Here is a 12673-nt window from a genome sequence, read left to right as displayed (position 1 = left end):
CTATTATTACTAGGTTTCATTTTTTCAATCACCTCCTCCATCAGGAATGTGTGCTACACCTGGGTATGTTCTCTAACTGCAAGCTAAAATGAATTCAGAGTGACACCATGAACCAAAACAGGACTTGAGATGCTGCTACAGGGGAGCCATTGAGTGCATTATAACCCTAATTGGTCCTTGAGGAACTTGCCTTTAAAAGAAGCTAGCAAAACATCTGCCTGGAGGTAAGGGGAAACAAACCAGTTTCCAACATCTGCAAAAATGCAGAGCTGGAATCTGATCATCTGAGGGAGCTGAATCCTTTAAATGTGATTCACTGATTTCAGAAATTACAAAGCAAACCCCCTGCATAGCCACCAACTTCTGATGCTTTCCACAGCAGCAGGTGGGAAAGTGATATGTCATGTATGCCCAGACTGATGAAGTCTTTGGTCTAGACATCAGCCACACAATTGCTAACCCATAGCAAACATCACCGCAAGGCAGAGTTGATCTCAAACTTCCGCCCAGGCAAGTCCGATACATCTTCCAAACAAATTTCAGTGGGACTGGTGCAGAAATGTCAGAGTGGTTCTGGGAGACAACAGCCATTCTGCACCATCATGACAGGGCTACTGGCAAAGGTCCTCTGTAAGCCTTGACCGTATGATACTTGGAAAGAACTCACTAAGCAATACAATAATCACACACGAATACACCACACACTCAAACAGAAGGAAATAGGAAAACATTCTAATCTATATTTGCTACATATCTAACTTCATCTGTCTCTCTGAACTGTCCAAGAACAAATTGTAAAGTATGTACTAATGGCAGGAGTTCGAAATTCCTAAGGGAACATATACTTACAACGGATGCCGTAAATCATGAGAGGATCTAGTTGTTTCTTCCCATGCTTCCCCTGCCCTGAAAGGTTGGAGATGGCCTGGATTTCCCGGTGAAAGAGGTAATCAAGCAGCGTCAGCGCCATCTTCTCAGCAGTGCGGCAGTTGGTGCTAATGTGCAGCATGTCTGCTGGCGTGATGGGGCAACGCACCCGCATCTCAGGGTTGATTTCATCTCCCAGCCACGTCCCACTGGGATAATCCTCTAAAAAATACACATACAGGATATTTTATATCACATTATTAGAGAGTAGCCAGACTCTTGGTATTTCCCATTTCCCCCTAGAATTTTTGGGAAGCTATGATAGCATGTGAACTAATTAATATTTATTATTCTTGTTTCTCGCATTTCTATCCTTCCTTTCCACACAACTGTAGGTCCCCAAACTGGGCAACAACAAGAAAAAACTCCCATGTAAAATTATATTTAAAACATTTTAAAAAAAATATTGTGTCCTACAACATATGTAGGGGCACAGGTTCCCCAGCCCTGTGCTACATGAAAGAACCACAGCAAGCTTACATGCTCCCCCTCCCTCTCCTTGCAGTTGCAGTTGCAAGGAGATTAAAAGTTTCCACTTTCACTTTTAAAAGTATTTTCTGTATTGCCTTAACTCAGGGAACCACTTTTTATTATTTATTATTATTATCACCAGTGAGAATAAGACACACGGGGACAGAAGTAAACTTGGTGAATTCTGCATAACACATTAGAAATTGGAACTCTTTGCAGAGTGACATTTTATAAACGTTCTTCAACCAGTTCAATGATTTAGAACATGTCTACAATACACTAACATCCCAACTACTGAAAACCACTTTAGAGATAAACAGAAGTCGCTCACTGCTCAGAGCTGTCTACAAAAAACTGATGGAATCTTAGTCAGCAAACGTAGAGATATGAGTCACAACAGTTGTGGGAACAGGACTGTTGACTCAGCAGGAGCTGGGAACAACTTGGAAAATGCAGCACATGAGCAGCAGCAAGTGGCAATTTACTTGATTAATTACTAGCAGGGTTTATTAAAGGAAGTCACTCAACTGGAACCAAAGCTCCCAAATGGAAATGGATTTGCATTTTCTTTCAGACTTACTGAATGGGAGCCTGCATTATTTCCTAAACACGTCATTTACCAAATCGGCAGACCCCAGCACTGAAAATGAATCACCATAGTTCATCTCCCAAGTGCATCTGAAAGCTGAGGTCATCAAAAGGAGCAGAAAGCGTATTTTATTATGTCGGCAAATAATACTTATAAGTGGCAGGGGCAGAGGAAGAGGACGGCTTATTCTCAAGCTACAGACACAGCAACTTGGCTTTTATTTCAAGACCATTTTTGTCTTATTTTGCACACAGTCCTGATATTTAATATATAATAAGTAATTCAGCTGAAGAAATATGCTTACTTCGTTTGTCACAATTTCGCAAAAGGAGCAGCATACATAGGAAATCTGGTCTTTTTACTCCAACTTTATATTTTCAAGACCAAGATGCAGAATGAAGGTCCATGGCAGAGCCAAACTCCTAGGACGGTTCTCTCCCTGTCCTACAGTTCCTGCTATTATTACTTTCTTCTTTTTCCTGCCACCTCCATACCACACACTGCCCAATGCCTACTTAATATATTTGACTGCAGTCGACTGCAGTAAATTGATGATGAGAGAAGGTTGCTCAAAATGCTCAAGAGACTGGAGGTTCTCCTTGCAATGAATGGCTGAAGTATTTAGGGGTTTTTCCCCCTAAAGTTTGTACAGGGGGTGGGGGGAGATGATTAAGAGACATGATCATTTTTTATGTTTTTTTTGGAAAGTAATGTATTATGTGAGGAAAGAGGATTAAAGTTCTTTTCTCACTCTTTAGAAATACAGTACCAACATGAGTTTGACCAAAATGCGGGAGGCAGTGGAAGACAGGAGTGCCTGGCATGCTCTGGTCCATGGGGTCACGAAGAGTCGGACACGACTAACAACAATTAAATTGACTGGCAGTAGTAAATTCAGTACAGAGGAAAGTATTTCTTCAAGCTACAGAACTATCTTATGTGATTCACTGCCAACAGAATATGGTGGGCTGCCAATGGCTTTAAATGGGGTTCAGATAAATTTAAGGAAGCGCAGAGGTCTGTTACCTATAGTAACAGACCTCTGCGCTTCCTTAAATTTATCTGAACCCCATTTAACAGACCTGACAGCTAAAATGGAACCTCCCCCTACCCCCCACCCCCGCTTACAGGTAGTTTCCCTCTAAATATCAGCTGCTGGCGGTAGCGGGAAGCAAACAGGAGCGGGGAGAAAAACAGCCTTCATCTGGCTGGACATAGGCAGACCATCCCATAAACACCAAGACACAAATTCCTGTTTTTCATGCCGATCCTATTTGAAAGCTCTAAGCCATGCAGAGTTCAGATGGAGGAGCCTTTTCCAGGCTAAATGCACATGCATGACCCCTAAAAAGCATGATCTTTATTTCCTGCCATTGGCTTGAGTTAAATGGCCTGCATTCTGTTAGATAGCATGCCAGGAAGAAAGCAATAAATGTCTAGCCCAAGAGGCAGGCCTGATGCTCAGGATCATTTGTCTAACACCTCATCAAAGGCATAATGATGTAACTATCAGTAGATCCAAGTTTAACACAGGTGAACTGTGATAACATGAAATGCTAAACAGCTTTTGAAGTCTTCCACTAGATTTTTTTGCTGGAATTTTTTTTTTGTTTTTTAAAGAAAGAAAGCATCCCTCACCCCAATACCTTTGGAAGCCAACGTTTGGAGTACAGGATGTTGGACAGGGATGCTGGGTTCAAATCTCTTAATCTCATCTCTCCATCTAGATAACTAGAATATTAACAACCAATCTTGAAGGGTTGTTGTGAAGAATTTTAAAAAAATCAGCCAGCCACTAATTTCAGTGGAAGAGAGTTACAACTGCTAATATTCTTCAAACCATTATAAAAACCAATACCCATCACTGGTGTTTCAGGCTGGGAGAGTGCTATCTACACCACTGGCTCTTTGCTTCCTCCTCCCCTCAGCCCAAGCCAGAAATGACCAGCACTGAAACTTCTAGCTCAGTCAAGGAATCCCCAGACCACTTGGACTGGTCACAGAGATGCAAGTGGCTTCCACTGGCTTCTTTTGCCTACCTTCTCCCTAGACGAAAGCATAATAGTTAGACCAGTTTGCATTTGCAGTGTAGTTATAACTGCAATAATATACTATTACTGCCACTACTTCTTTGCTACTTTATCCTGAAACTTTCAATAGCCTCTCTTTGGCTCAGTTAAAACAAGATTGGCTTGAACATGTCACACTCTTTAATTTTCCCAGGTCAAGAAAGCTGCATTTGAAATGAAGTCTTTTGTGACAGCAGACAGGGCTTCAGTGCTGGAAAATGCCTAGAGTTAAAATAATGCAGCCTGACATAAAAGTGGTTTTCTTTTTTCCAGCCCTCAGTTACTTCTATGAGAACTTGCTGCTCAAATTATAGGAGAGGAGGGAAGACCTCTTCCCTTTTTGTAAAAGGAACACATTGCTTGATCTCCTTGGCTTAGAGTACACAAGCTCCCAGAATGTACAAAAGACACAGGGCATGCATGAAAAGCATGAGATAGATGAGGCATTCCAGCAGGCTCTACTATCTTTAAAGCATTTAGCTAAAGAGGGAGGAAAGTACCCATCAATCATCATTTTAATGCTTGCCTATGCCATACACCCCCACACGTGCACACAGGTTCCGCTCAATCTCAATCCTGGGTCAAATGTTTTATTTCTGACCCTGTTCTACTGCACAAAGAGGAAAATCATTTGCTTCACAAAACCGATCCTTCCAAGAGGAATTAACTTTACTGCGCTCTCACTTACAAGTCAGGCGGCTACCTGCTGCGACGTATGTCTGCAAAGGTGGGAGGAATGGGGGTAGTCAAAGAAACATTTGTTGCTGTGGAAAGAAACCATCAGGGATAACCTAAATTCTGGATAGATACAAGACTTGCATCACCAAAAAACAGCCTTTTAAGAAGGCTTTTCCTACATCTGCATGTGCACATTTTCTCCTCTCCTAAGGAGATTGTTGACCTGGCCTTGCTCCTCACTTTAATCTACCAGGAAACATTCCCTTAACTTGTCTGACATATGAACATCACCAAGATCTAGAAGGAAAATTCCAGAGCTGTTTTCTCACTTGAGGTGCCATCAATCAACTCTTTAAAACAAAGGGAAAGCCAACTAAACACTTGCCCATGTAAATATTTAGAAAATTAACTGGTTCCATTTGTCAAAACAGTTTTTATTTATTTGATGAACCAAAGCTGGGTGCAAGTCTGGCAGTCAAGCTGGTAGTTGCACCAGAAAGGCAGAACACAGAAATAATCTTAAACAAAACACTAAAAATATAACACCACACAATTAAATAATCTCTTGGCAAAATTGTAGATCCTTTTTAAAATATAACATAAACTGCCATCAGCCATTCTTTTTTCCAATGAGAAAGTTGAAAACATTGACTATTGTTTGAGAGAACCGATCATTAAGGATGCCTATCCTGCCAACCTAGCAGTTTGAAAGCATGTGCAAGTAGATAAATAGGTACCGCTCCGGCGGGAAGGTAAACGGCATTTCCGTGTGCTGCTCTGGTTCACCAGAAGTGGCTTAGTCATGCTGGCCACATGACCTGGAAGCTGTACGCCGGCTCCCTCGGCCAATAAAGCGAGATGAGTGCCACAACCCCAGAGTCGGCCATGACTGGACCTAATGGTCAGGGGTCCCTTTACCTTTACCTTTTAACCTTAGACCAGCAAAACCTGAACTGAAAGAGTTAATGGGTATTTTCAGCGAAGATTGCCAGTCTAGAATTCCCAAGTCTATAATATAACTCTGCAGATAGAAAGGCATGTAGGTGGGAAGGACAGAGTTAAAAGGTATGAAGGGTAGATTTTGAGGCTAGCAGGTTAGCCAAATAAAAGCATGAGTTGGTTTATTTTATTTAACTTATTTTTACCCTGCCTTTTCTACCCTCAAGGATATTAAGTTTAGAACAGCCACTACTAAGCCCCTCACTCTTTCTAGCTTAACCTGCACAGTGATAATCATCCTTTGCACATGCTGCTACTCCAGGTGTTATTAAAAATAAACAAACAGAAAGGAATCCCTCTTTAAAACCATTACCAATTTGTATGTTCCTCTTGATCTGAAAACAAACATAAAGCATTTAAAAACAAAAAGGGAATCTTAAGAGAACAGTTTGGCCGGAGGAATTCAGTTTCTTTGGTTTTATTTGGCTTTTGTATGTCACTGAGGAGTTAAAACAAACGCTGTTCTTATTGCATTCCACAAACCAATGTCAACTAGGATTTAGCTTGAACTTCACTTCTGAGACACAAGAATTTGGGATGGAGTCGAAGGGGGAGGGGAGCAAGAGACAGCCAAAATGCCAATATTTAAGAAATCAGGAGAGGATGCTTTTTTTTTATGTAGCAGAAGTCACAATACTACAGGAATACAAAGCGCTCATGATTTTGAATTTGTATGAACAGATCACACACAAAGCCTGCCTTTGTCACACAGGATTATTTCAGGTTGACACCGATCATGATATTTGTGCCAAACCTTTTACACATGCGCAAAATCAAAAATGCTTTACAAAGTACTTTACCCCCAAAAAAACCCCAGCTTATTTTGTTCTCAGAAGCTCTTTTCCAGTATGTTTCACTCTGAAAACCTTTTAAAGCACATAGAACTAAAAGTTAAACTCCCTATGGTTTTTCCTGAGCTGCTAAACTACATTAATAGTGCTGATTTTCAAAAATAAAACAGCACCTTCACTTTATTCATGCACACACATTTTTAGTGCAGTGCCTCATGAGCAAACATTTTTAGTTCAATATCATCTTTCTTTGAAATGTAATAGTCCTTTCAGCTTCTTCTTCTTTTAAATCTGTTTAGACTTTTTAAAAACTCTGTTTAATCAAGCATAATAGAACTAACAAAGATATGTTTTTCTTTGGGACACTCGTGTGGTATAAACAGGATAGGTCGTGCTGATTTTTATCCCTTATATACAAGGGAACAAGAAGTCCATTTATTGTCATTGAAATAGATTCTGAAAAAAGGCATGATGGACTCTAACCTTTTTAGGAGCATCAAATTCAGCATTACTGTTTCATGAAATTTTACACTGCAGCCAAAACACTTCAGTGGATATGGCAAAAATATGTAGATGTATACATACATATCTAAATACACACAGAGAGATAAGACCAACAGATACTGGATCCTCATTCATCAAGGATGGGGTAGGTATCAAAATTATTTCCACAAAGCAAAGAAAGCTGGTACTGACAAAGAAAGCGCACAACCCAATAGCAATCCAGATGCAGTGCTTCTTTTAGTTTTCTTCATTTAACTTCTTTATGTTTCTGATTTCCTAATTTGTATTAACAGCCAGACATTGCAGTATGTTTAAGGGGGCAGAGCGGCAGATTATGGGCGTAGACAGTATTTTTGTTAGAGGGGCAGAACCTCAGCTTGCTATGTATTTTTATTGATTTTTCTTCATTGGGGGGCAGCTGCCCCCCCTGCCCCCCCCCCAGCTACACCCATGGGGCATACATTTGCTCACATACATTCTGGGCCTGTAAATGCTACAGCAGCACAGGCTCCCTCTGTCTCTGAAATTAATATCCCAGATTGTTTGGGTGTGTTGACCCTCCCATAAGCAGCAGTCACTCCTCACTACTTATGCATTAGGAATGATGGAACCGATAATGCATCTCACATAGGAAAGCACAACTCTCTTTGTCTATCAAACTACAAGTCCTAGTTTAACTGCACACATTCTGTTCTATAAAACAATCTTAACCAACATGTTGTTTCCTGTGCTATAACTGCTTTGCTGATTGGCTTGTGCTGGAACTCAGGTACACCTGATGTTTCTACCAAGGTTCAGACGCTTGTGCTAGCACTGGCAAGAAGAGTCAGTGCAGTTCCTCAGTGTGCAGATTATCCTCTTTGCCTGCATACTGCCCTTCATAAAGTTTTAAATCAAGACCTGCAAATAAAAGGCAGAAAGCATGCTAAATACTCGCCAAAATGTTAACAATAAGTAGTTGAAATATCTTGGGATAGACAAGAAGTCAACTGTACACATATCCCAACATCCTAAACATTTTATCAAACAGGTTGATAGAACTCATTTTAAGAGTCAACACTGAAAAGTAAGTGGCAGAGAAATGTCACAATACTTATTAAGGTAATAAAAAAGTTTAAGCAATATGACATTTGGCACAAAGAAATCCAGCAGCATACGGCTACGGTCTATTTCCCCAGGATTCATATCCAAAGGCTTGAACTGGCCATTAACAAATCCCTACTATTCATCAGCTGCTGCCTTGTAACCAGAACCCCAAGGCTGTTGATTGCCAAACCCCCAACACAACAAAGTTCCACACAGGAAGGCTTTGTAGCAACAAGTATCTCTGGTGCTAGGCAAACCATTGGGCTGTGACAAATATGGGGGTTCCACAGTTGCCTTCTTAATTGGAGATAGACTCTAACAGGTGCTACAAACTTGGGAGGGCAGATGAATCAAGGCACTAGCATGGAACAGAAAGGTCAGACCTGTGGCTAGGTCCGGAGAAACTGATGCAGATGAGATGCTGCCAGACGTAAGACCATGGAGACTCCTCAACAAAAAGTGCTGCCTATTCATTATGGGCTTGCAGGTCAGCTAAAGTGTTGCCATTTTGAGTACAGTCTATGAACCTTTTCCAACAGTTTTCTCCCACTGATGTCATCCATATAACTTGAAGCCGGGATGATATAAACACTACCTAGTCAGCCCAGTTTGTATGCTGAGAGCACTGAAACATGGGACTCTTCCTCAGACTGGAAGCTCACCAAAATACCTGTGGCAGGGGAAAACAGGTGCTTTAAGAGCAGAAAGGCAATTCGGAGAGAACCCCTCCACCAAAAGAATTCCTCGATGGAGAATCTAAACAAGCGAGATATTCCCAAGCTTTCCCCTGACACAGTGACCAAAATTATTTTCATTGCAGTAAAATCCAGCTCTCTTCTCATGATGCATCTTTCCCCTGTAAGGTGTTGACAGGTACACTGGGAAATGGAAAAACTTATCAGGAGAATAATGGCATGAAAACAAACTGCATGAAAGTAGCTCTAGCCCTGGGTGTGGCTCTAAGCACTTGACACTCTCACTCTCTCTCTGAAGGCCATTAGTAAGAAAACCTTGAAAACATATTTCTGTTGGATTGCCTCATCTAATCTGTGTACTTTATGCATAATTATCTTGATTGGTACTGTCGTCAATGTATACATGCTTAAAAACATAACAAAAGCCCTGCATCCTTCTTCCTAGTGGGTGCCTCAGGGAATCAGGGCATGAAGGCAATAGTTCTCCTTGGTTTTATGTTCCTAGTAACTGGTATTCAGTGGCAAACTAATCTGAAGGTTCAAGATGAAAGACAGCCTAGCTGTAAACAAATCTGGGACTGCTAGATTCATTTAACACATATCCTGTCAGATATAAGAGCAACTCCATATCTGAACAAAACTAAGGGTTGCCCATCTCAGCCACTTGTTCAACTTTAAATTCCTGGCCCCAGCAAAACTACTACTATTTGTGAAAGAATTAACTTCGAAGTCTCATTCTTCAGTTAACTTGCCCAAATGCTCATCCCAAACGCAGCACATACAGGCCTTTCCGTGATTTCCAACCAAGCACTGGTTCCAAGTTCTACTGTAACACTGGCTGCTCGTCTGTTCAATGTATTATCTTTGGCCAAGACAAATGGATTGCTGGTGACTTAATTGTTTTTTTCCTTACATTGTAGAGAAGATTTATGAAACTAACAAACTCTTCAAAAATGATCAAGAAAACAAATCCAAGGAAAATGATCTCAACCTTAGGAAACTGGGAACGCAAATTATTTTGGCAAAACAATATCACCCAAAGGGTTCTAAACATATGGAATGAGTTACCACCAAAGGTCCACTGGAAGAAGCACCATGGCACTCTTGGGACCATGGAATTCATTTGCAGTAAACATTGTGAGGACATGTGGGGATAAAAAGGTCCAAAAAAACCACAAGTGCGCCCAGGGATCCACTCACAAGATTCACTTCCTATGTTCCCCTGATGCCTATAAAAGTTTCACCTGACAGAAAATGAAATAGAACACAGCTGGGGATGGGGGGGGGGAGAGATTGAATTCAATGCAAATGCAAACATGAGGCAAGTAAAACCGATTTCAGTTTTATAAAGAAATAGAGTTTTCCCCAAACAAACCATTTTACCCTAACTCACTAACTATAAGGAGATTCACCTGAAGATAAAGTGTTATGCTTCCACCCAACAATTGCATCCAAGGAAAACGAATGTGAGGTAAGTAATTCTCAGATAACAAAGTTTTCAACTGTTGTTCAGTTGCAACAGGCTTCTGTTTGGCAGTGCTTTTTACCTCTATCAAAAACACAAGGAAGTTTCCTGCCGGCTGGAGTTTCAACCATACTATTCATTTAGACAAGAGTAGTGATAATGAAGACTTTTGGAATTATTGTCTTGTAGCCCAGTTACTCTGTAGTGGGCACTCTGGGAAAAGAATTCAAGATTAGCAGTTAACAGGAAGAAATTCCAATGCAATCCCATGAGAGACAAGAGAGGGTCTCTCCATCAGGACAAACATAATACATCCATCCCAACATGTGCACACAACAGCAGAAAAGGTCAGGGACCAGCTCCCCACCTTCTGCTTCACAAAGTCTTCCACCAATCCACCTTCATTCTCTATCCTTCCCATTATCTATCAATGCAGGAGTGCCAGTGTTCAGAGCTTAAATAGAATGGAAACTTGAGGGAATTTGTTTTTTTAAGGAGCGCAGAAAACTGGTATAGCTCTGCTCAGAAGAGCAGCCTGTAACTATCAATTTCAGGAATGTACTAGTCTCCCATTCACTGCACTGCTGCTCCAGGGCACTCAATATAGCAGCTGTAAAATGAACACAAATCACACGAGAATCACCAAATCTTTCCCCATTTCCTAGCAAACTGAAGTCTCAATTCATGTTTGTGTGAACAATATTGGGTAGTTTTGTTCAGCTTACTGAGTTGATTCCTTATTTCTACTATTGTCTGCTATTACTATGCTATTGTCTTCCCAGTTCCGGAGATCTCTGTCTCATTCTTTGCTGTATTAGCATTAAAATGTAAAAGCCACCATTACTGAGAAGGGAGATTTCCTCTCTTTGCAACTGAGGAATTATTTCAAATATATTAAAATTCTCCACAGATGGGCTGCTAAATTGCACAACTCTGCTTTCAAGAACGCATACTTATATAATGGTTAGGTTTGTCATCTGCATGTCTGGAATCAATCAGAAAGTCCAACTGCAGTGTTTAATTAGCTGAACAATGGTCACCAAGTCTGTTTCTACAAACACTAATAACTTTCCCTATTTGGCTAATATTTTTCATTTGTTTCAATTGTTTTAAAAAATATTAGATCAATCAGCATTTGCTTATTTTTATAAATGAAACTACATCTTAAAACTGTGATGCTCATCACAATCTGATTTCTTCATCACGCAGCAAACTCTCTAAAGTATAAAAGAAGTTATCTGGAGTCGCTCAACACAGACCATATTCCGAAGGCTACTAGGAATGCTTATGAGCAGACTGGCCAGATCACCTGCTGTTTGAGTATCCCAGCTTGCAGGCAGCTAGACATTTAATGTAATTGGATAAGACTGAGAGCTTATTGGGGCTGCGCCGGTATCTCAAAGGCCATATAACCCTGTCCAGCAGCTCAATCTCAAACGCTAAATAACCCCCAGCCAGGATGGATTACAGTACACCATACTCCAATTCCAGCTCCCAAACTAGGCTGCCATGAAGTTGCAAGACCACTGCCATGGCTGTCCCCACCATCACCATGGAAAATGGTACAACAGGAAGTGGATCTGACCTGTTGCCAATCTCCAACATACAATATATCAGGGTTGCAACCAATGTTAGTTCTACTTAGAGTAGACTCCATGAAATTAATGGACTAGCCTTGGCCCATTAATTTCAACAGATCTACTCTGAGTAGACCTTAGTACAGCCAACAGGTCTTGAGGTCACACAGATGAACTAGCTTCCAAAGCCAACATTACACATCCCCTTAATTCTACCACCCCTCTTTTCAAATGTCTGCAATCACAATCACAAAATCCATATTGGTTTTTAAAAACGTAATATTCATTGTGGCCAACAGGAAGAAAAATATCCCCATGCTCTGTCTTGAACTTTAATTTCTCTAGAGTAAAGAAAAATGTTCTCTGGCTGAAAAGAGGCAAAACAAAAATGGGTTTGTTTGAATGTTTATTCTGTTTTCATCCACCAAAACGTTTGAGAAGCTCAGCCTCTGTCCACATAGATATATGCTGGAATGGCAAAATGCTTTGTTTAAATATTTGACAGGTTATGCTATAACTTGCAAGAATTATTTTTAAAAAGCAAATATTTATATAAACTAAGAATGTCTATATAATCAAAGAATGAGTAGTTTCCAAAAGACAACCAAAGCAGATGGGAGCCTACCATGCACATGGAAATAGTTGAATAATTTGTCAAGTTTCTACAAACTGTTCTTCAGAGCAGAAGGGATAGCTTTGAAAGAATACTTAATGGTTAATTTGGAAAATATTCTAACCATTACATTGCCACTTACTTAAAAACACTTCAGGGGAGAAGATGTGAATATTACATTGGTGGCTTTCTGCCACGGAAATGCAAGC

General features: G+C 40.5%; 1 protein-coding gene across 3 annotated transcripts in view; it reads right to left on the bottom strand.

The window, feature by feature from the left end:
* BANP (BTG3 associated nuclear protein) overlaps positions 1 to 12673 on the bottom strand; it is a 156864-nt gene that overhangs the window by 101114 nt on the left and 43077 nt on the right. For all 3 annotated transcript variants that reach the window (XM_079988855.1, XM_079988856.1, XM_079988857.1), the window contains one exon: positions 850 to 1089. In XM_079988855.1, the coding sequence (XP_079844981.1) occupies positions 850 to 1089 (240 nt within the window). The remainder of the gene's footprint in view (positions 1 to 849; positions 1090 to 12673) is intronic.

Source organism: Podarcis cretensis (assembly GCF_951804945.1).
Source record: "Podarcis cretensis genome assembly, chromosome: 8".
NCBI lineage: Eukaryota > Metazoa > Chordata > Lepidosauria > Squamata > Lacertidae > Podarcis > Podarcis cretensis.
Note: the sequence above shows the minus strand (reverse complement) of the source record. Positions and strands in the feature narration are given on the sequence as shown.